Source organism: Neovison vison, chromosome X (genome assembly GCF_020171115.1).
Source record: "Neovison vison isolate M4711 chromosome X, ASM_NN_V1, whole genome shotgun sequence".
Taxonomy (NCBI): domain Eukaryota; kingdom Metazoa; phylum Chordata; class Mammalia; order Carnivora; family Mustelidae; genus Neogale; species Neogale vison.
The window spans coordinates 114121762-114141885 of record NC_058105.1 but is presented as its reverse complement, the minus strand read 5'-3'; the positions used below and the strand labels follow the sequence as shown (position 1 = coordinate 114141885).

The 20124-nt window shown below is 48.8% G+C and overlaps 1 protein-coding gene across 1 annotated transcript in view; it reads left to right on the top strand.

The window, feature by feature from the left end:
- Positions 1 to 20124, top strand: part of SMS (spermine synthase) — a 49579-nt gene that overhangs the window by 10074 nt on the left and 19381 nt on the right. Inside the window, exons 2-5 of the mRNA XM_044234451.1 lie at positions 10367 to 10487; positions 14523 to 14613; positions 15151 to 15215; positions 19826 to 20001. Of these exons, the coding sequence (XP_044090386.1) occupies positions 10367 to 10487; positions 14523 to 14613; positions 15151 to 15215; positions 19826 to 20001 (453 nt within the window). The remainder of the gene's footprint in view (positions 1 to 10366; positions 10488 to 14522; positions 14614 to 15150; positions 15216 to 19825; positions 20002 to 20124) is intronic.

Below are 20124 nucleotides of genomic sequence, written 5' to 3'. Positions count from 1 at the left end.
CTTACTTTAAAGCCATCTGGAAAAATACTCAAGTACAGATTCCCAGGCCTCCACATGGCCTTTTTCTCATCTGGAATCCATCATAGCATACGCTCCTTCCTCTGTATGGGGAGTTTTGACTGGTGTCCTTTGACTTTGATCTCTGTGGCACTTAACTTCTCCAGTACTTCCCGGGCGCGGAGTCATCTCCTCGGAGAGGTGCCTGAAGGGCGCAGTCCTGAATGTTGACGTCACTGAGTCTGCCTTGGCCAAAGCCCGGAGAAGCGAAGGTGCCGGGGCTCACCTCAGGGATGGCTCTGACAAGAATGTGCTTTTTGATGCCACAAAGTCCAAACTGCTCTATCTCTGGAAATACTATTTCATGGTTGATTCGCAACCTGGCATGGAAGGTTGGGCACAGACCCTAGGACTGTTTGCAGAAACACAAATGGGTAATAGATCTGACCCCGTGAGGCGTTCTGCCCACCTCAAGTCAGTGGGAAGAGAGCAGGGTGTTGATGATCCTGGTTAAGGGCTCCTGCACAATCAAGGTGGTGATCCCACAGTTTCTACTTTGGGAAAGAAACCTTCCTGGTTTCTTTTTTTCTGGGGTTTCTTCTGCATGGAGCTGAAGGAAACCATTGCTGCCTGACCTTGGGCCGGCCTGTGACCTGTTCTCATCCGGCTGTTCTGTGGGATGAAGGGGAGGTGGCCGTTGGCAGCTGGGATGCTTTTCACTCCTCACAGTGGACTGGGCATGGCTGTTGTGAACTAAAGCTGGAAGTGCTGGTTATTTTTCCTGGTCCAGGCGCCTTCGGTCATCTTCTCCTGTCCTCTGACCCCAGACCCTACCAGTCCCCTCTGACCACCTTGCTCATCCCTTTTTTGCTGCTGCGGGGTCTGATTTCACCTCATTTCTTGGGCTTCTTCCCACTGGATTGAGTTCAGCACCCAGAGAGGGCTTTTTGGGGTGCTGGCCTCTTCGGTGCCCTCTGCCTTGGTGGTTTTCTGCTCTCGTCCACAGCTCCAGCCCGAGTTTACTACTTCCTCTTCTGGAAACACGGATCTTTTTTTTTTTTTTAAAGATTTTATTTATTTATTTGACAGAGCGAGATCACAAGCAGGCAGAGAAGCAGGCAGAGAGAGAGAGAGAGGAGGAAGCAGGCTCCCCGCTGAGCAGAGAGCCCGATGTGGGCCTCGATCCCAGGACCCTGAGATCATGACCTGAGCCGAAGGCAGCGGCTTAACCCACTGAGCCACCCAGGCGCCCTGGAAACACGGATCTTGAACCCGTCGAGTCCAGGCACACCTTATGTTGCTCAGATGACGCCTTCTGGGAGAGCTCAGGTGGCCAGATGTCCTGCATCTCATGGCTGCGATTCGCTTTGCTCCCCAGGTGAAAGCCAGGCGTTTTGCATTATCTCCCTTTTCTGTGCCTTTCTTTATAACTCTTGGTTGGCCTCCCCGGAGGACTGGGTCGCCATGCGAGGACTGGATAGTTCGAGCCACGTGAGCACTTCGTGGACGTGCCTCGCTCCCGGTGCTGACTGAGGTTTGGGGGTTGTGGCTGCTTGGAAGACTCCTGGTCTTGGAGGGGGGTGGGTTTACCGGGGGCAAGAGGGTACAGTACTGCATTACTGTGTGGGTTCCAGACTGAAGAGGGGTTAGGATGGTGTCTCATAAATTTTATTCTTAGGAGCCCTTGTTTAATGTCGTAAGGAGATTGGCCCTAGGAGAGACTGAGGTGGTTATATCAGAGGCTCGTGGCCTTTTCCAGCAGGTGTTGGGGTGACGGGAAACGGCTTTCTAACTGTTCTCTTGCAGTGGGAAAGGGAAGGCAGGGCCGTGAAAGAATTAGCCGCCCATTTACAGTATGCCTAGGGTACGATAACGTGAGTTTTAAGAAACAGTCCCTGCGGCTGGCACAGTAAGCAGTGCCATGTGGTTTTCTTGAATGCACACTTGCACGTATTTTGTGTTGTGTTGTGTGGCTGTCCATCCAGTGTCAGTAGGTCTTTTTCTTTCTTTCCGTATCTCATTTTTCCGGGTTTGGTTGCTCTCTATGAACACCAGCAACTGCCCTGGGGATGCCCGCGTGCCTCAGTTGGTTAAGCGTCCGACTCTTGATTTCAGCTTGGGTCAGGTTTCTCAGGGTTGTGAGATCGAGCCCTGTGTCTGGCTCTGCACTCAGCTGCCTCTGCCTCTGCCGTCTCCTCACTGTCACACACACACCTGCGCGCGCTCGCCCTCTTCTCTCAAAAGAAAAAAGAGAAACTGCTCTGAAAACAAGCCCTCCAAGGTGTCTTTTGTCCCTTTCTATGTTTTGGGGTTTCCGTGTTTCACCTCACTGCTCTGATTTTTAAATATAGAAGAATATTTTGGTGAACTGTGTAAGGGACATAAAGCATTCGATTTAGGCCTTCAACATGATTTGATATTTGTACATCTTGTGAAATGATCACCCCGAGAAGTCTAGTTCACATCCGTCGCCACACATCGTTAAATAATTTTTTTCCTCGTGATGAGAACTTTTAAGATCCACTCTCGGGGCAACTTTCACATGCACGCTACACTGTTAGGAACGGTAGTGGCCACACTGTGCATTGCCACCGTGATCACAGTGAGGCGAGGCGCTGGGACTGGCTGCAGGTATGCGTTCGTGGCGTGGAAGCCACGGCCAGTGCCCGGGACAGCGCCTGCACCCAGCAGCTGCTCAGACACTTGTTACTCCGTGGCAGGTGTGTGTGGAGGGGTGGGGGGGGCAGAGGAAACCTCCCCTCCCAGCCCCTTTAATCTGGTGCCTAGGGCATGGCTTATGGTTGGTTGAAGGGGAACAACCTCGTGCTGGAACTTTCCATCGCCTTGATTCCCTCACAGTAACTGAGAATCTAAAAGTGCTGCCTTTATGTTTAGATTTTTTTTAAAAGATTTTATTTATTTATTTGACAGACAGAGATCACAAGTAGGCAGAGAAGCAGGCGGAGGGAGAGGAGGAAGCAGGCTCCCTGCCGAGCAGAGAGCCCAATGCGGGGCTCAATCCCAGGACCCTGAGATCATAACCTGAGCCGAAGGCAGAGGCTTTAACCCACTGAGACCCCCAGGCGCCCCTCATCACCATGATTTTAGAACATTTTCATCACCCCGGCAAGAGACGTATACCCTTTAGCCACCAGCCCCATTCCTCCTAGCTTCCTGTTCCTCCCAGTCCCTGGCATACACTAATTTGCTTTCTACGTCTAGGGGTTTGCCTTTTCTGCCTGTGTCCTATAAATGGAATGCTCCGATGCGTGACCCGTTGTGACTGGTCTCTTTCACTCAGCGTCTTGCCCTGCGTGTCGTAGCACATAGCAGTTCCGCGTTCCTTCTCCGGCTGAGTAAGTCGGCCATGGTGTGGCTAGACCGTAGTTTGTTTACCCGTTTACAGCTTCATGGACAATTTTGATTTCTGTGAAACCTGCTGCTCTGAACATCGTCTTGGTGTTGTTTGATGAGATTAATCGTTTTGCAGCTGTTGTGAAAGGAACTGGACGTGGGAATTGAAGCCGAAGCTTTGGAAGTCAGCGCAGGAAGCCATCTGCTTGACCTTCACTTTAATTTCTGGGAATTTATTGAGCTTCTGAATGTCTTGAGATGTCTCGAAACACAGACCCTTTGTTAAAATTTAAAAAAAAAAGATTTCTTTAAACATAATTTTAAGTGTTAAGCTCTTTTTAATTGTGAAATCGGAAGGCTTTCTCTGGGTATCAGTTGATTTCGGTAATCTGGACTCGCTGCCTGTCAGCACTGACGTTTCTGATCACACCTAGCGTGTCCCCGGGGAGTTCAGAAGATGTTCTCACACCGGTAGGCACTTGTGAGCCCCCACGTGGGTGAGAGGGAGTGCACGAGGCGTGCTGTGCTGTTTTGTTTTTCTGCCAGTGGTGCTGGTAACTCTGGACTAGATTTTTTTTTTAAACTTGATATGCTTTACATTGAGGAAATTTTGTGTACAGTCCTGAGTTTCGACCCATGCCATGTCAGCAACACGACTGTCAAGATTAGCACATCTGGGTGGATGCTTAACAGCAGATACGGGAATGGCTTCCAGCTGTGTTGGAGTCCAGTTGCCCTTTCTTCCTCTTTAGGTTTCGGAGCCTGTCAGGGGTACCCTGAAAGCTGGTTTATGTGTGAGGGGGAACCGTGCAACCCCAAACCTGGCTCCTCTTCTCCAACACCAGTTTCTCCGGTGATGCTTCCCCTTGCTGTGAGCTCCCAGGGGGGAGTCCAGCTCTCAGAAAGGAGGAGGGGGCGTGGGCGTGGGCGTGGCCTCTGACCCGAAGGGAGAGGGAAGGGAGAGGGAAGGGAGAGGGAAGGGAGAGGGAAGGGAGAGGGAAGGGAGAGGGAAGGGAGAGGGAAGGGAGAGGGACACAGATGTCTGGCTCAGAGCGTGGAGGAGAGAGAGTTAAGGGCACCAGGCTCCGGAGGTACCAGGGTCGGTGGAGAGGGGCGAGCAGGAAGGAGGCTGGGCATTGGGCTCCACCACTCGGGCACAGGTGATGATGGGACTCATCAACCCCTTGGGGATGGACTAGCTTCAGCCATCGAGGGGGAGAACTAGGAAGCATAGTAACAGGGGGCAGGGCATTGATGGGCAGGAGTCTTCGTAATTCCAGATACGCTTGACAAGGATGGAAATTGGTCTCCTCATTTCACGAACCAGATGCTGCTAGAATGTGAGCGGCTCCGGGGCTCCAGCCCTCTGACTTTGCAGAGGAGGCCAGGGCGCTCAGCCAGGCTGATGGTCCTGCACGAGGGCGGCTGCCACACACTGGGTCCCGAGTTCTTTGCCCAAGTGTTCTAGGTTGAAAAGGACTTCATGATGCAAGGTGCAGTTTGCAGGTTTTTTCCCCAGATGTAGGGGAATTGCTTATTCCCTCAGGGCAGCCGCAGCTGGAATTCACCTTGTTCAGGAGGCCACAGGATCTTAGCCATTACTTAAAACGGGAAGAAAGAAGTGAGAATAGGTCTAACTGAAGTTTGTTTTCCCCCCTCTTTGCCAAGGTGCCGGGTGTCTTAGGTGTTTGGGCTGGTCAGCCTGGGTGAGTGCAGCTGCTCTACTGAACTTGCACTTGAGGCTGCCCGCCTACGGAGCACCGGAGCACCGGTTACGTGGCAGCTGCACCAGATCACGAGGGATGGAGGGAAGGAACACTGGTGCCTGGTTCCCTACAGGAACCCTGCAAAGTGGTGCCCCCATCTTGAGGGTTGAGGAAGTGTGATGCGCGTGGCGGGGGTGGGGGGCCGGCTGGGTGCCTGGCCAATGAGTTTGGAGGGACAGGGAGGCTGTGGTGGGGGATTTGTACAAGAACCTTCAAGGGGAGCATCGTGGGGGATTTTAGGTGACAAGGGTATTCGTTAACACCTAGGGGAGGGATAGAGAAGTCCGAGCTCCATTTCAGACTTGACTGGGTGGGACAGTGTGCTGAGCAGAGAGGCAGGAGGCGGGGCCGGGGGGGGGTGTTCAGCCATCTAGATGGAGCTGATGGTCCGAGCGGCCTACAAATGGATCTCTGGGAGAAAATGAGGCAGCGAGATGAAACGTGGGCCTTCATTCCCTACCTCTCCCCCCGCCACTCCACTTTTCATCCTCTCTTCCTTTCTTTTGGTAGTGGTGTATTTAATTTGGACTAGACCTCCAAATTGGTTCTTTTTAAGTTATTGTTGAATAAACACAGAGTGGGCGGTGGTCTAGAAACGGGGACATTGAGTTGTCTAGTGGACAAAGGACACATTTTGCCCTGAGATGGGTCACTTGTGCTGCTGAGCACTTCGGAAGGCTCAGTTGTGTAAGAGTTGCACGTCATTCTTGCCTGGTCAGAGTTTTCTAAGAACTTGTGCCAAACGTTTTAGATTACCATGGGTACTTGAAAGCCCTGTGATGATCTCTCTTTAGCATTTGAATTTACTCTCAGATTTTCTGGTTTTTAGCCGCTTCTGACATTGCAGTCTGGGGTTCCCACATTTGGGCATGCTCTGACCCCAGGCTTATTTTCACTCCTGTGGAGCATCTGGTAGTTTTCAAGGGATTTCCCACCACGCATCTGCCCACCCCCACCCTCCGGGCAGTGGGGGTGTGGGGTCTTTCTCTCTTTAAACAGAGCGGGGATACTACCCACATGTAGTGTGTATGACCGGGATTGCCAAAGGCACATGAGGGACAAGACAGTCCTTCACACCATGTGTCGTCAACCCCAGTTGAGGAACCCCGATACAGTGAAGTACATTGTGTTTGGTCACATTACGTGTTTCTTACTAGACAGACATGAAGGTTGAAATTGGATAACTGCAAAGCATTTTCTGGGGCATGTCCTAGGCTACTGGCTAGTAAGAGGCTACCTGTTAGTAAGGAGTTCAGGCTTTTGTCAGACCCTTTTCAACATTTTTTGTAACCTTTTGGTGACTCGACTAATGAGTTTGGAAATAGTGGGGATTTCTTGTTCTTTCTTGTATCTGGTGGTTTTGCTCAGTGGTTCTCAACCATGGCTGTACATTGGAATTTCCCAGGGAGCTCTGAAAAATACTGATGCCTGGTTCTCACCCACAGGTTTTTATTTAATTGGTCTGGGATGTGACATACCACTTTTAAAAAACTCCCCAGGTAATTATAATGCATTGTTAGGATTGAAAACCACAGGTTTAGACATTCTAGAAACTCTACAAAGATACAGCAATATGGTTGATTAATTTAGCCAACTAAAATAAATTTTCATTTACCACAAAACATTTATTGAGCCCCTGAGATCAAGATGACCAAGCAAAGGGCACTTGGGTGGCTCAGTGGGTTAAAGCCTCCGCCTTCGGCTCAGGTCATGATCCCAGGGTCCTGGGATCGAGTCCTGCATTGGGTTCTCTGCTCAGCAGGGAGCCTGCTTCCCCCTCTATCTGCCTGCCTCTCTGCCTACTTGTGATCTCTCTCTGTCAAATAAATAAATAAAATCTTTAAAAAAATGACCAAGCAAGCCTCATTGTTGAACCTAGTGGAGCTCATGTCCTTGGCTTTTTTTTCATTTTCAAACCTTAGTTCTGGAAAAGAGTTGCTGGGTAGTTTCTGCTCTGGAGCCCCTTTCTGGAATCTTCTCCAAGGGCTGGGAACAATGAGTGCAGAAAGGCACATCAGTGTATCCCCCGCAGGGCTGGCACATTGAGTGCCCACAAGGGACCAGGCAGAGGTGACAGCCGGAAATAACATTCAGACCTGGCAGATTTCTTTGGACAGAGGGGCAAGCCCATAGTATAGAAATACGTAATGCTCTCCATTGGGTTTCTGTCATAATATGTTTTTCTTCAGTTTGAAACCTGGTGGGAGGGCCTCCACTGGCCCCCTCAGTGCCTTTCCACTAATTGTGCCTGCTAGAAAAAGGGGGCGGCTCTCTATCAAGGGTTTTCGGTGTATTAGACAAAGACACCCCTTTCCCTGGCCCAAGGGAGAGTTTTCTCCAGCTCAGCCCTGGGACTGAGGTCCGCCTTCCCTGCGTGGGGTGCCCTGTCTGAATGGTCCCCCTCACCAGCATAGGGGGGATTCGTGTTCTGTAATGTGCCAACAGAACCCAGTCTTGCGGCCATTTACCAGGAGTGATGACTTGTTTTATACACTTTCAAAACAGAAAACGTGTGTTCTAGCCAAGGAGGGGTTGAATAATGACATAGTGGCTTTCTTGTTCAGGGCAAGTAGCGCTGGGCTCAGTGGGACTCGGCCATGCTGGGCACGTTGTCTTTACCGCCCTGCAGCTCAGTCACTTCCTCGTAGCTTGTCCCCAGCAGGCTTCAGTGGCAGACAGACTGAACGAGGTTCTTTTTTTTTTTTTTTTAAAGACTTGATTTATTTATTTGACAGAGAGAGATCACAAGTAGGCAGAGAGGCAGGCAGAGAGAGGAGGAAGCAGGCTCCCGCTGAGCAGAGAGCCCGATGCGGGACTCGATCCCAGGACCCTGGGATCATGACCTGGGCCGTAGGTGGAGGCTTAACCCACTGAGCCACCCAGGCGCCCCACGAGGTCTCTTTTGTTTATGAAGTTTGAAGTCGGAAATTTTTAGGGGGTGGATTTTGGTCTTAAAACTGCGTATCATTCAGAGGATAGAATTCAAGCTTCCCCCTTTTAATTTCCTGAAACCACTTTGAGAATCACGAAGCCAGCTCTTTTCTCCGTGAGTTTCCCAAAGACACAGTTTTGCCGGAACTGAGCGACACTAATGAGGCGTGAGGTCAGTGCTTGTGTTGCGATGGGGGCGTGGTGTGCGCAGGCCCAGGAGCCTTTCCCTGATGGGGGGCCTTTTCCCGGGTGCAGCCACAGCTCAGCTGGCAGAGGGCTTGGCCACCCTGACATTCTCTGGCTCTACCCCGGTCCCCTGTTCTCTCTCACTGTGGCCTCCTGGGTGCTGCCTTCTCAGAGGAGGAGATGCCTTCCTGGTGGGTGAACCCCAGCTGATATTGTCGTGCGAAGTTTGAAGTCCCTTTGCTTGCTTTCTTCATCTCACGCAGTGGCTGGTACCGTACAGGCCCCCGTTGGGACCCACTCGTGTATCCCTGCTGCTGTGTGGGGGCTTGGAGCTGCACACTGAACTAGTTGTGTTTTAAATGTCATCCATGAGTTTGGGTTGTGCTGTCCTAATAGCTCTGTGTTCGGTTTGACTCAAAGGATTAGCAAGTGATGCCTTCACTGCCGTTTTTGCTACGCTGTTTGCCATCATTTGTTAAGTGAAATTGAAAGTACCGATTTTGGTGGGTGTATCCGTCTGCCAGAGCTCTGGCACAAGTGCTGTGATCACATGGCTTACGGGAACAGACACATTCTCTCCCTGTTCTGGAGGCCAGAAGTTCAAAATCATTATTGGCAGGGCCATGGTCCTCCTAAAGGCTCCAGGGGAGAGTCCTTCCTTGCATCTTCTGGCTGCAGGGGCTCCCGGTGTTCTGGCACCTGCTGCTCTTTATCCCCGTGTCTCATCTTCTGTCAGGAGGGCACTTGTCCTTGGATTTAGGTCCCACCTGCATAATCCGGGATGATCTCACCTCTGGATCTATAATTACGTCTGCAAAACCCTTTTTCCAAATCAGGTCACACTTCCAGGTTCTGGGGGTCAGGATGTGGACATGCCTTTTGGGGGCCACCATTCCACCCATTACGGTGGGGGTAGGTGGAATTTTTTTTTTTAAAGATTTTATTTATTTGAGAGAGAGAACAGCAGCAGGGAGAGGAACAGAGGGAAAGGGAGAAGCCAACGCCCTGCTGAGCCGGGCGGGACCCTGCTGCAGGGCTGGATTGGATCTTGGGACCCTGTGATCATGACCTGAGCCAAAGGCAGAAGCTTAACCGACTGAGCCACTCAGGTGCCCTGAAGTCTGATTTTTAAGTGGCAGCTAAGTTCGGAGTTTTTTGAAAAGTCTGTGCTCGCTAGACTAAGACACGTTTCCTGTCTAATTTGGCCTCTGAACGCAGTTTGTGGTCTTCACTCTTACTGTGCTCTGGAAGGTCTTGGGAGCATCGTTCCAGACATCGCTGGAGATAGATTCTAAGTAGGGTGGAAAAATTCCTTAACGTCTAGTCCAAGCATTGGCACTCCTTAGTTTATGGAAGGAATTCTAGCGTGAGTTTTCTGGTGAAACCACACTGCGGTCAGCTGTGAACCTTTTTGTTTTTTTCTTTTGCCTTGGTTCGGGTCGCAGATACACTCTTTGTACATACTGTCCATTTTGACGCTTTGCAGCCTACACTGTTTTTTTTCTGTCATGTGGAAAAAGCACCAGCCCGTGCAGGGCTCGTGGGACAGTACAGAGTAATCCCTTTTGTCTCCTCTCTATTCTTTACCTTGCCCTTCTCAGGCGGTGAGTGCTTAGCAGATCGAACTGGAGGCGAACAAATTGCATCTTGCTTTTCCTCGTAGGCGTCATAATTTTAGATGTCCTTGAAGATTCTGGCATCATGTGAACCTGCAGAGATTAATGCAATTTCTATAACCTTGACCGAAGTCCTACCCGGGGATACCGAGCTTCCCTTGGGGAGCGGGTAGGGAGGGAGAGGGCAAGACGGGCCACTGGCCACGAATGGGGTCACAGTGCAGGTCACTGTGCATAACTAAACATTGTGTTGGGTCATTTCCAGTTGGCCGAAAACCTGTCTGCATCCTTGGCCCAATAACTCTGTGCTTGGTGTTTTTGTGTCTGTCTTGTGTAAACTGGTAATCCGCGTGGGGTTGAGAACCTCCATAGCTCATGACGACGGGCCCAAGTGACTTCCGGCAACTCTGGGTTCAGGTTTTCCTACCAAGTTCGGTCATCAGACCACACCTCACTGGCTTTCCTTTGGGATGTGTTTTATCCTGACCACCTTGCCTTCTCTCGCTCTTTCTCCAGCTGATGGCGAGACCATTCTGAAAGGCCTCCAGTCCATTTTCCAGGAGCAAGGGATGACGGAGTCCGTGCACAACTGGCAAGACCATGGCTATCTAGCGACCTATATCAACAAAAACGGCAGGTGAGGGGCCTTCGCATCTGAGCACTTCAGCTGCTGGGGCGTGGGGGCGGGGCCGGGCAGACGGACGGCCGGACAACAAAGGGGGAGGGGTCGTGTCCAGGGATCTGTTTCATGCTAGAGGGGCTAGATTTCAGTGCTTCATAGCCCTTGCTGCACAGTAGAATCCCCCGGGAGTGCTTTCGCAAGACATTACCCCAGTCACTCTCCCACACATTGAGGTCACTGGGCATTAGGATTTTTCCAAAGCACCCCCCCAACCAGGTGATTCTGTGCGGCCAGGACCCAGAACCCCTGGGCAGCAAAAGCAGTGTGAACTGCAGGCCATGATTCAGAGGTGGTTAAACCCGATTCCCGGGCCCCAGTCCAAGAGTTTTTTGATGGAGCCTCTCTGGGGCAGCACTGGAAGTCGCATTTTCAGCAAGCTGATGCTGCTGGTCTGTGGTCGGCTGACCACGCCGCGAATAGCCCTGGTAGAAGTTGTTAGTGATTAATGCAGACCATTATCAAATGCGGAGTGGGAAGGGGACAGGAAGCTGAGGGGATCCAAGATTTCAGGCTGTTTTTTTTCTTTTCCTTAAGACTCTTATAGACTATCCAGACTTGACCTAATCAATATATACATGAGAGCCAATATTTTGTGGGAATAGGAAAGGAAACCTAAATTAAGAACTGACCGATAACAGAAGACCCCAGAGTGTTAATTAAGCTCTTTGTGCTATCCTAAGTCTAGGTTTGTATTCTATCTAGACTGGTTTAGTATGCAGAACTAGTAAGATTCTTTGTAATTTGCACTATTAATTTTAAAATGTGAACTCCTGGGTATTTTCAATGGCTTTAATTCTATTTCCCCCAGTGGGTACAAAGTACTAGAATTCCATACGGTTTCCTGCATTCTCTCCCTTGTTTCTCTCTTAAAAGGAAAAATAACCACTCCCACAACCTCAGAGGCCCAAAAGGCAATGCTGGAGATGAGGGAAACTTGAACTTCTGAGTGTCCCCTTTTGTTATTCTCTTTCTAAATCAACATGCTCCACCCCACAGGGATAATCGGTCTTCTCTCTCTCTTTTTTTTTTATTATTTTTTAAATATATTTATTTATTTATTTATTTATTTGAGAGAGAGACAGTGAGAGAGAGCATGGGTGAGGAGAAGGTCAGAGAGCGAAGCCGACTCCCCATGGAGCTGGGAGCCTGATGCGGGACTCGATCCCGGGACTTCGGGATCCTGACCTGAGCCGAAGGCAGTCGTCCAACCAACTGAGCCACCCTGGCGTCCCGGTCTTCTCTCTCTTGATGCCTCTCAAAGAATTCCCCAGCTCCTCTCTCACCAGGCCCAGATTTGTTTTTGTGACTATGTAGTAAATGTCCACGCGTGTGTTTAACAGATACCTCACATGTATCTAGAATAATTTTTCTCAAGGGTGATCCCAAAGCAACACCACCACCAAAAGGGTGATCCCAAAGCAACACCACCGTCAAGCTCTCCTGCCCTCCCTCCTCCTCGTCCTGGCCCAGTTAATAACACGTTTCCTGCAAGTGGAGATTCGAAGCTGTCCTTGATCCCTTCCAGCTCCTGCAGGCTTCCATCCAGCCCCTCTCCATCCTGGCCTCTTTCCTCCACCTTCTCTGCCAAGGTCTCTTGCTGTCCTGGATGTGGTCCATCCTTTGGGGACCGCAGCAAATTGAACCATGTCACAATGCCACCCCGCCATCCCCATTGGCCCTTTGAAGCCTGATTCTCTTAGAATCTCCTGCCTTTGCAGCCAGGCCCTGCCGACTTCTCTGCCTCACTTCTTAAATCTTCTACCATGGACACCATTTCCAGTTGTCTGGGGGACCTGGAATTCTTCCCGGAATGGAATTTTGAATGACAAGAGCTGTTTAGAAATTGCTTCTGAAAGCAGAAAAAATGAAAATTAACATGCTTCGTTTAAAAATGTATTTTCAACATTGGTCTCCCTCTTCTCTCACTTGCTCCCCTGGGCCCCATCCCCATGGTGCCTGTCCTGAAACTTCACTGCTCCCACCCCTGCCTGGGCGACCAGGCACCAGCTCAGAAGGACCATACTCAGCTTCTGGCCTGACTTTTGATTAACAGCCACTTTTTGATGGTGTGGTCCTGGTCCACAGGCTGGTTTTAATTCCTTGAGCTTTTTGTATTTGCTCTTTTTTTTTTTTTAAAGATTTTATTTATTTATTTGAGAGAGAGAGACAGTGAGAGAGAGCATGAGCGAGGAGAAGGTCAGAGAGCGAAGCAGACTCCCCATGGAGCTGGGAGCCTGATGTGGGACTCGATCCCGGGACTCCAGGATCACGCCCTGAGCCGGAGGCAGTCGTCCAACCAACTGAGCCACCCAGGTGTCCCTGTATTTGCTCTTAACTTCAGCATTGTCTGTGCTCCTGTGTTCTGCAGCTCCATTGGCAGAGGACTGCACTAGAAGCCCCCCCCCCTTAAGGGTGATGTTTCTCCACCCTTACTCCTCTTCAGCCCCTCTCCTTTGTGCTGTGGTGGAGGAGGGGGAAGGAATGATAGGCTCATTCAGGTGTAAATTATTTGTGGTTTTCTGGACCTGAACTTGATTTGGGGGCCCTTCAAAGGCTGAAGGTGAAATTAACTAGGAGTGTTTAGTTTTTAATCCAGGCACGCTGCCTATAGAGTTCTTCTAATTCAGTACTTTTCAAATGTTTCTTTAACCACAACTTAAACTAAGAAGTAATTTTATTTTATTCCTTTTTATTTTTTAAGATTTTATTTGACAGAGAGAAAGCACAAGTAGGGGAAGGAGCAGCGACAGAGGCTGAGGGAGAAGCAGATTCCTTGTTGAGCAGGGAGCCTGATGTGGGGCTTGGTCTCAGAGCCCTGAGATCAATGACTTGAGCTGAAGGCAGACCTATAACGGATTGAGCCACCCAGGCACCCCAAGAAGTATTTTTATATCATAACCCTGTACACAGTCATCTGTGTCTGTACAGGTACATGTATGATTGAAGCAGAAGTTTCTCTACGCAATAGACTTTTATTGCATGTGATTCACTCTGATTTTTTTAAAAGATTTTATTTATTTATTGGACAGAGAGAAACATCACAAGGAGGCAGAGAAGCAGGCAGAGAGAGAGGAAGAAGCAGGCTCCCCGCTGAGCAGAGAGCCCGATGATGTGGGGCTCCATCCCTGCACCCTGGGATCATGACCTGAGCCGAAGGCAGAGGCTTAATCCACTGAGCCACCCAGGCGCACCCCACTCTGATATTTTAAGAAAAATGCAGAGATCCCCCAAATTAGGGGTCAGAAAGCTTGTTTCGTAGGGAGCCACTTAAGAGTCTCTGTCATATTCGCTCTCTCTTTGTTAAACAACTCCTTAAAAATGTGAAAACCATTCTTAGTGCGCAGGCTTTACAAAAACAAGTCTTGGAGGCTGGATGTGGTTTGCAGTCTGTAGGGCTAGAGTGTGCCAGCCCTGATCTCAGTCAGTTTAACCACCACTTGCTTGCAGTCAGAAAACCATGGCTCCGTTGTGAACTTGCTGAAGGTTAATTGGGAAGATCCGAAGATGAAGGGCCATGGTTACTAAACTTGGCCAAATTATGTACCAGGAACCTTCTGAAAAATCAGGTTCACTCAATAAGGTAAAAAGATTAAAAAAAAAATCAGGTTCACCAGGGCACTTGGCTGGCTCAATCAGTAGAGTATGTGACTTTTGATTTTAGGGTCATGAGTTGGGGTGGAATTTACTTTAATTTTTTTTTAATTAAAAAAAAATCCGGTTCACAGAACTTGCTACTGAATCACTTTTGGGGCCCAAAAACCTGTTATGTGAAAACATTAGCATCTGCTGACTGTCTAAATCTTCCCTAAATGATTGGTGCCTCCCCACCTCCAAGAAGACATTCTTGTAAGAAAGCAAAGGCTTAACCATGTAATGTAGGGGGAAAAAGAGCAGTGGTCTTTCCTTTTAGTTAGGTGGGTTGGTGTCTTTTTTCTTCTTTTGAATGCCATGATACAATTCCTAACCTTCAAATTATGCTTTCTTTTGTAGCTTTGCCAGTTTGAGAATTTACCCGCATGGATTGGTGTTGTTGGATCTTCAGAGTTATGATGGTGATTTGCAAGGCCAAGAAGTGGACAGTGTTGGTTTTTCACTTTATTTACTTTTATTTAATTTTTTGTTACCGATTTTTAATTACAGATATTTGAGGGTTAAATCAAATCTCATATTTTTAATGATAAGATGATTTTATGCAAGTGCTGATCGCCCAGTTAAGTTTAAATTCTCCTCCCTCCAGCTAAGTGATTTTAGAAGAAAAATAGTGGTTCCTCAATTGTTAGGGACCTGGCTTGTCCTTGTTCCTTTGGCTGCTTGAAAACTGAGTAATTTTACTTCCCATTGGACGAAATGTAAACCCTTGAGCAGTATGTTATATCTGCATTATCCTTGTGCTCTCCCCTTTCCTGTTATCTTGCTGGTGACTTGAACTGAGGTTAGCACCAGGAGGCCGGGTTGGCGTGGGTGTGTGGAACTGGGCCAGGCCCGGAGGCCGCTGCGGGGATGGGGGAGGTCAGGAATATCGCCCAGCTCTGTCACCATGGCCTCAGCCTCCTGGAGCCTTAGCTGTTGTACTCAGCTTATTCTGTAAGCCCAATGACTTCTTTTCTTTGAATTGTAGCTTTTGAACAAAGTAGAAGAAAGAATGAAAGAATTGAGTCAGGACAGTACTGTGCGGGTGAAGCGGTAAGTCCACTCCTGAATGTCCTTTTATATTTGTTGAACTGGTAAAATTAGAATGGCGGTGTTGTCCCCGGGTAGTGTCTGCTTCTGGCCAACATGGTAAACTGAGCTACTGGATGCCTCACACCCAAACAAGACAAAATAGACGAACACACACATACGCACACGCACACACACGTGTGCACGCATGCGCTGTGGTAGTGAGGAGGTAGTGAGTGAATCAGGATCTGGAAGCGGATAAGGCAGAGGAGCTGGGGGAGGCTTCCGCCTCAGTCGTAGGGGATGCGAGAACTCCCCACCCTGCTCCAGTAAAGTGAAAAGGTTGCTGTCTCTGCTCAGAGCTCTGGGCTCCGGAGTGGAATTCAGTTCTAAGATTTATGACAAGATGGGGTGATAGAAAATTTGCCTCAAAGCTTTTGAGTAAGGTGACTTGGCAAGATACTAAGAATCCGAGAGGCCACCCACCCCGAACAGTTAAGCCCCCGAGTCCCGATCCTGACTGTGGCTGTTTAAATTTCAATTAATAAAAAGAGCTCCATTCCTCAGTCTCACTGGCCCCTCTCAGGAGCTAAGGGCTACGGCACAGCGTGGGTATGGAACATTTCTTTTGAACACTGCAATGGTATTTGTGCATGGCAACAGATTTTAAAAGAGCTTTGAAAGAAGTCACAGCTTTGACATTTGTTGGAATGGACAGAGTCTTGTGAGGGGCCTGGGAATTAAGAATAGGAGTTAATCATGGATGCCCCACAAGTAATTCTCACCAGTTTGCCCCTGTCCTGTCTGGGTGGCTCCTTATCAGGCCCTGAATAGTGGGAGATCTGTCTCTTACTCACAACAGCAAACACAGAGAAACCTAGAGGGACTTTATCAAGGTCATGCCATCACTGATGGAAGCGACCAGAATACAGATTTCTCTAGTTGACAGGACTTTCCAGAAGCAGGCATTCATTTTGGCAAGACCTAGGATGTATGTGGAGGACTTATTAGCTCAGCATGCTAAGTTTTTTCAGACCACAGGAAAGCTCCGGGGCTGATGTAAGGCAACTAGAATGTTGGTTAATCTCCTGATAGGGTAGAAAGCAGGAAACTGACAGTAAATGAACACAATAGTGTACAACTTGCCCACTGTGGAAGTCGGTCAGAGCACCAAGATTTGTTTACCCCACCTAAGTTCAGTATACATCTCCTCAGCCATATTTCCCTCTTCCCTGTCCTTAAAAACATGTCCACACCCGTCCACTTTTCTGGGCTTTCCACCTTTCCCTGATTGCAGAGGTTTTTAGCATTCCTTCGACTGGTGCACACCTATTGGGGACTTCTAGGAGTAAGTAAGTAGATGGAATACATTTATGGGTTTTGGCACCCACGAGAAGTCTTTGTTTCGGAAAGAGCAGTTTTCCAAGTGAGAGCGGAGTTCAGCTTCATATTTTCAGTTCAAAATACAGACCTTGCTTTTGCCTGTCATCGCTCCTTACAGCTTTTCGTAAAATCACGGTAGAGGGGTCCAGAAGTTACTGGGAGTACTTGGTGGCAGGCTTTTTGTAATTGGCCTCAAAAGGACAAGAATGATGCCATTTTTCTGTCTGGGGAATGATATGGTTAGAAATACAGTCATCAAGTAACTCGTAACATTATCTGAAATCATTATTCCCCTGTGGGCCATGGGATGGGGGCACTTGGGTGGCTCAGTCGTTGAGTGTCTGCCTTCAGCTCTAGTCATGATCTCAGGGTCCTGGGATCGAGCCCCACATCAGGCTCCCTGCTCAGCGGGGAGCCTGCTTCTCCCTCTCCCACCCCATCCCCCGCTTGTGTTCCCTCTCCTGCTGTGTCTCTGTCAAATGAATAAGTAAGATCTTAAAAAAAAGCTATGAGGTGCATTAGATAAGTTATTTTTATGTCCTCTTTCTCCAAAGAAAAGAAACAGGAGAACAAGCTTCCGTCCACTACGTTTTGTCGGGGTCGGGGGTGAGGGAGAGTGCGGTAGGCACCGTGTACCTGAGACTCGGGACTTGCTCTCTACAATCCTCTTCAGTTTTCAGCAGTGAAGGTTGAAAGAAGGGTCGTGCTGGCCTCCAGAACATCTCCGGTCATGCCCTTCATGCTAGGATGAGTACTTCATCAAGATAAATGGCTTCCTCATCCTGTTAGAGATCCTTGTTGTTTCTTTGCCAGTCTTTAAAAACCATTGTGTTGCCGGGCGCCGGGCTGCGTCAGTCGGTCGGGCGTGCGACTCTTGATCTCGGGGTCATGAGTTGGAGCCCATCTTGGGTGTAGAGATTACTTAAAGATGAAATCTTAAGAAAATATAATAAAATTAAAACAAATGAAGACCGTTGTGTTGCCATGAGTTCCTTACTTCAGCCAAGGCACTTAGTGACACAGTTGAGAATGGACATTTTGTTTCATCAGGTTTTTGCATAGTTTAGTCATTTTCTTATAGCTTGCTTGCCTGTCAACCAGGGGGTGGGTTTCCTCCCCTGAAAGCCCATGACTTGGCATTTTTCACCTTCATCTAAGGTCACTGGTAGTTTACGCTCCTACCTCTGTGTAGCCACCAACCATTAGCCAGGGCTCCAAGAGGCTTCCCCCAAGTCCTGTTTGCCTGCTCTGGGCCAGGGAGGGAGAGTGGGAGGAGAATGTATTGTCCTGTTTGGGTCTCCACATGTTACAAGACAGGCCTGGTCTGCGAACATTCTAGCAGCTGCCTTTGTTCACTTAAGCAGTGCAGGGAGAGGTTAAATCAAGAGTTGCTAGGATTGGGACGCCTGGGTGGCGCAGTTGGTTAAACGACTGCCTCCGGCTCAGGGCGTGATCCTGGAGTCCCGGGATTGAGTCCCACATCAGGCTCCCAGCTCCATGGGGAGTCTGCTTCTCCCTCTGACCTTCTCCTCGCTCATGCTCTCTCTCACTGTCTCTCTCTCTCAAAAAAAAAAAAAAAAAAAAAAAGAGTTGCTAGGATTAAATGAGAATTAATGGGAATCTGCTTTGTAAATCTGAATGTTGTTGTCTATATGTGTACACACACACACACACACACACAGAGTGCACATGCAAGCAGGGGGAGGAGCAGAAGCAGAAGGCGAGAGAATCTCCAGCAGACCGCATACCCAGCACACAGCCCGATGTGGGGCTCCATCCCATGACCCTGAGATCATGTCCTGAGCTGAAATCTAGTCGGACACTGAACCGACTGAGCCAGCCCGGCGCCCCAGTCTTCATGTTCTTCATGGTTGTCAGTGTTTGCTCAGAGGAAGCTTCATTAAAACAGGCTCAGATTGTATTCCTGGAAACAGGTGAGTGGGAGGGCAGAGACTCACCAGAGGAAGCCAGAGGTAGCAGATCTCAGCATACAGCTGTTTGACTGTTGCTGGAGAACACATGACATGCACACAGGTAGGCAGGGAGCTAGTTCTCATTTTCTGTTTCTGTTCTGTTTGCCAATCCCCGGATCAGGCTGTGGTTTTCATTGTCATTTAGTGTCCTCTGCTGGTAGTTCCTAGTACATTCACATTGTCTGAAATACTGAGCGTTTGCAAAAGAATGGGATGGGAAATTCTCAGTTTGCCATCCTTCTAGTAGTAATAATATATTCAGGCAAGAATCTTCTAGATGCCAAAGCTACTACTGGAAATTTGTGGAGAGATCAGGGCTTTCGCGCAGTTTGAGAGGGCTACCCCACAGGCTGCTTATTAATGTCCGAGGGAAAAAAGGTACCTTTGCAGTTGGAGGGATCTAGTGCCATCCGCTTGAACCAACTGGTCACACTTAGCATCTCTAATGATAGGACAAGCACACAGCTTCTGCCTCTGATGTGCGCCTTGTGGAAATATCTGCTCCCCTGACTTAATGAAGAAAGAGGTGTTCACGCAAACCCACCTTAGGCATTTCTGTGGAGCACCTGATCTGCACTTCCCTGAGATGTTAGGAAACACACCGGGTGGAAAAACTATACTAGATGAAATGAGGGTAAAAAAGGAAAACAAAATACAGCATATGATACTTCATCCAATGGCAGAACAGCTGTAAGTGACGTGGTTGGGACAGTCGTGGGGACATTTGAATGTGGATTGTGTACCAGATGATGGTATTAGACCCCCGTACACTTGTGTGAACATGGTAGTGGCAGCGTGGTGTGGGGTGAGCCGTGCTCAGAGATTCCTGCTGAGGCATTTGGAATGAAGTGTGATGTCTGAGGTGGCCATTTTGTCCAGCCTTTTTTTTTTTTAGGGAAAATTGAAGGCATGCCAAAAAGGTTCATTGAAAAGGTAATCTCTTAATGTATGACAGTGGCAGAGATTTGCTAGTCGTCCAGTTTTGTATATAGCTGAAAACCCAGGCTTTACATTTGTATACTATTCTGGAACTGGTCAGAGGGCACATGGCTTGCTTTTATACACTTATGATTCCGGGTTCGCTTTTCCCCCCAAACTTTTTTTTTTTTTTTAAGTAATCACTGCACCGAACGTGGGGCTTGAACTCATAACCCCAAGGTCAACAATGGCATCGTCTGCTGACTAAGCCACCCTGGTGCCCCTCCAGGTTCACTTTTAAGGTAGCGGCCCCATAAGCGGTGTTCTGTAAATGCTCATTCTTGTTTTCCCTTTTTCCAGATTACCACCCATAGTTCGAGGAGGAGCTGTCGACAGATACTGGCCCACCGCTGATGGCCGCCTGGTTGAGTATGACATAGATGAAGTGGTGTATGATGAAGATTCACCTTATCAGAACATTAAAATTCTACACTCGAAGCAGTTTGGGAATATTCTCATCCTTAGCGGGGACGTTAGTAAGTATTCCATCCCTACCCTAGTTAGGTAGCTACCTAGTTAGCTAACTAGCTACCCTAGTTAGGTATCCTAGTCACTTAGCATAGCAGAGTGACTGTTTTAGGTTATGGTGCTTTCATGAC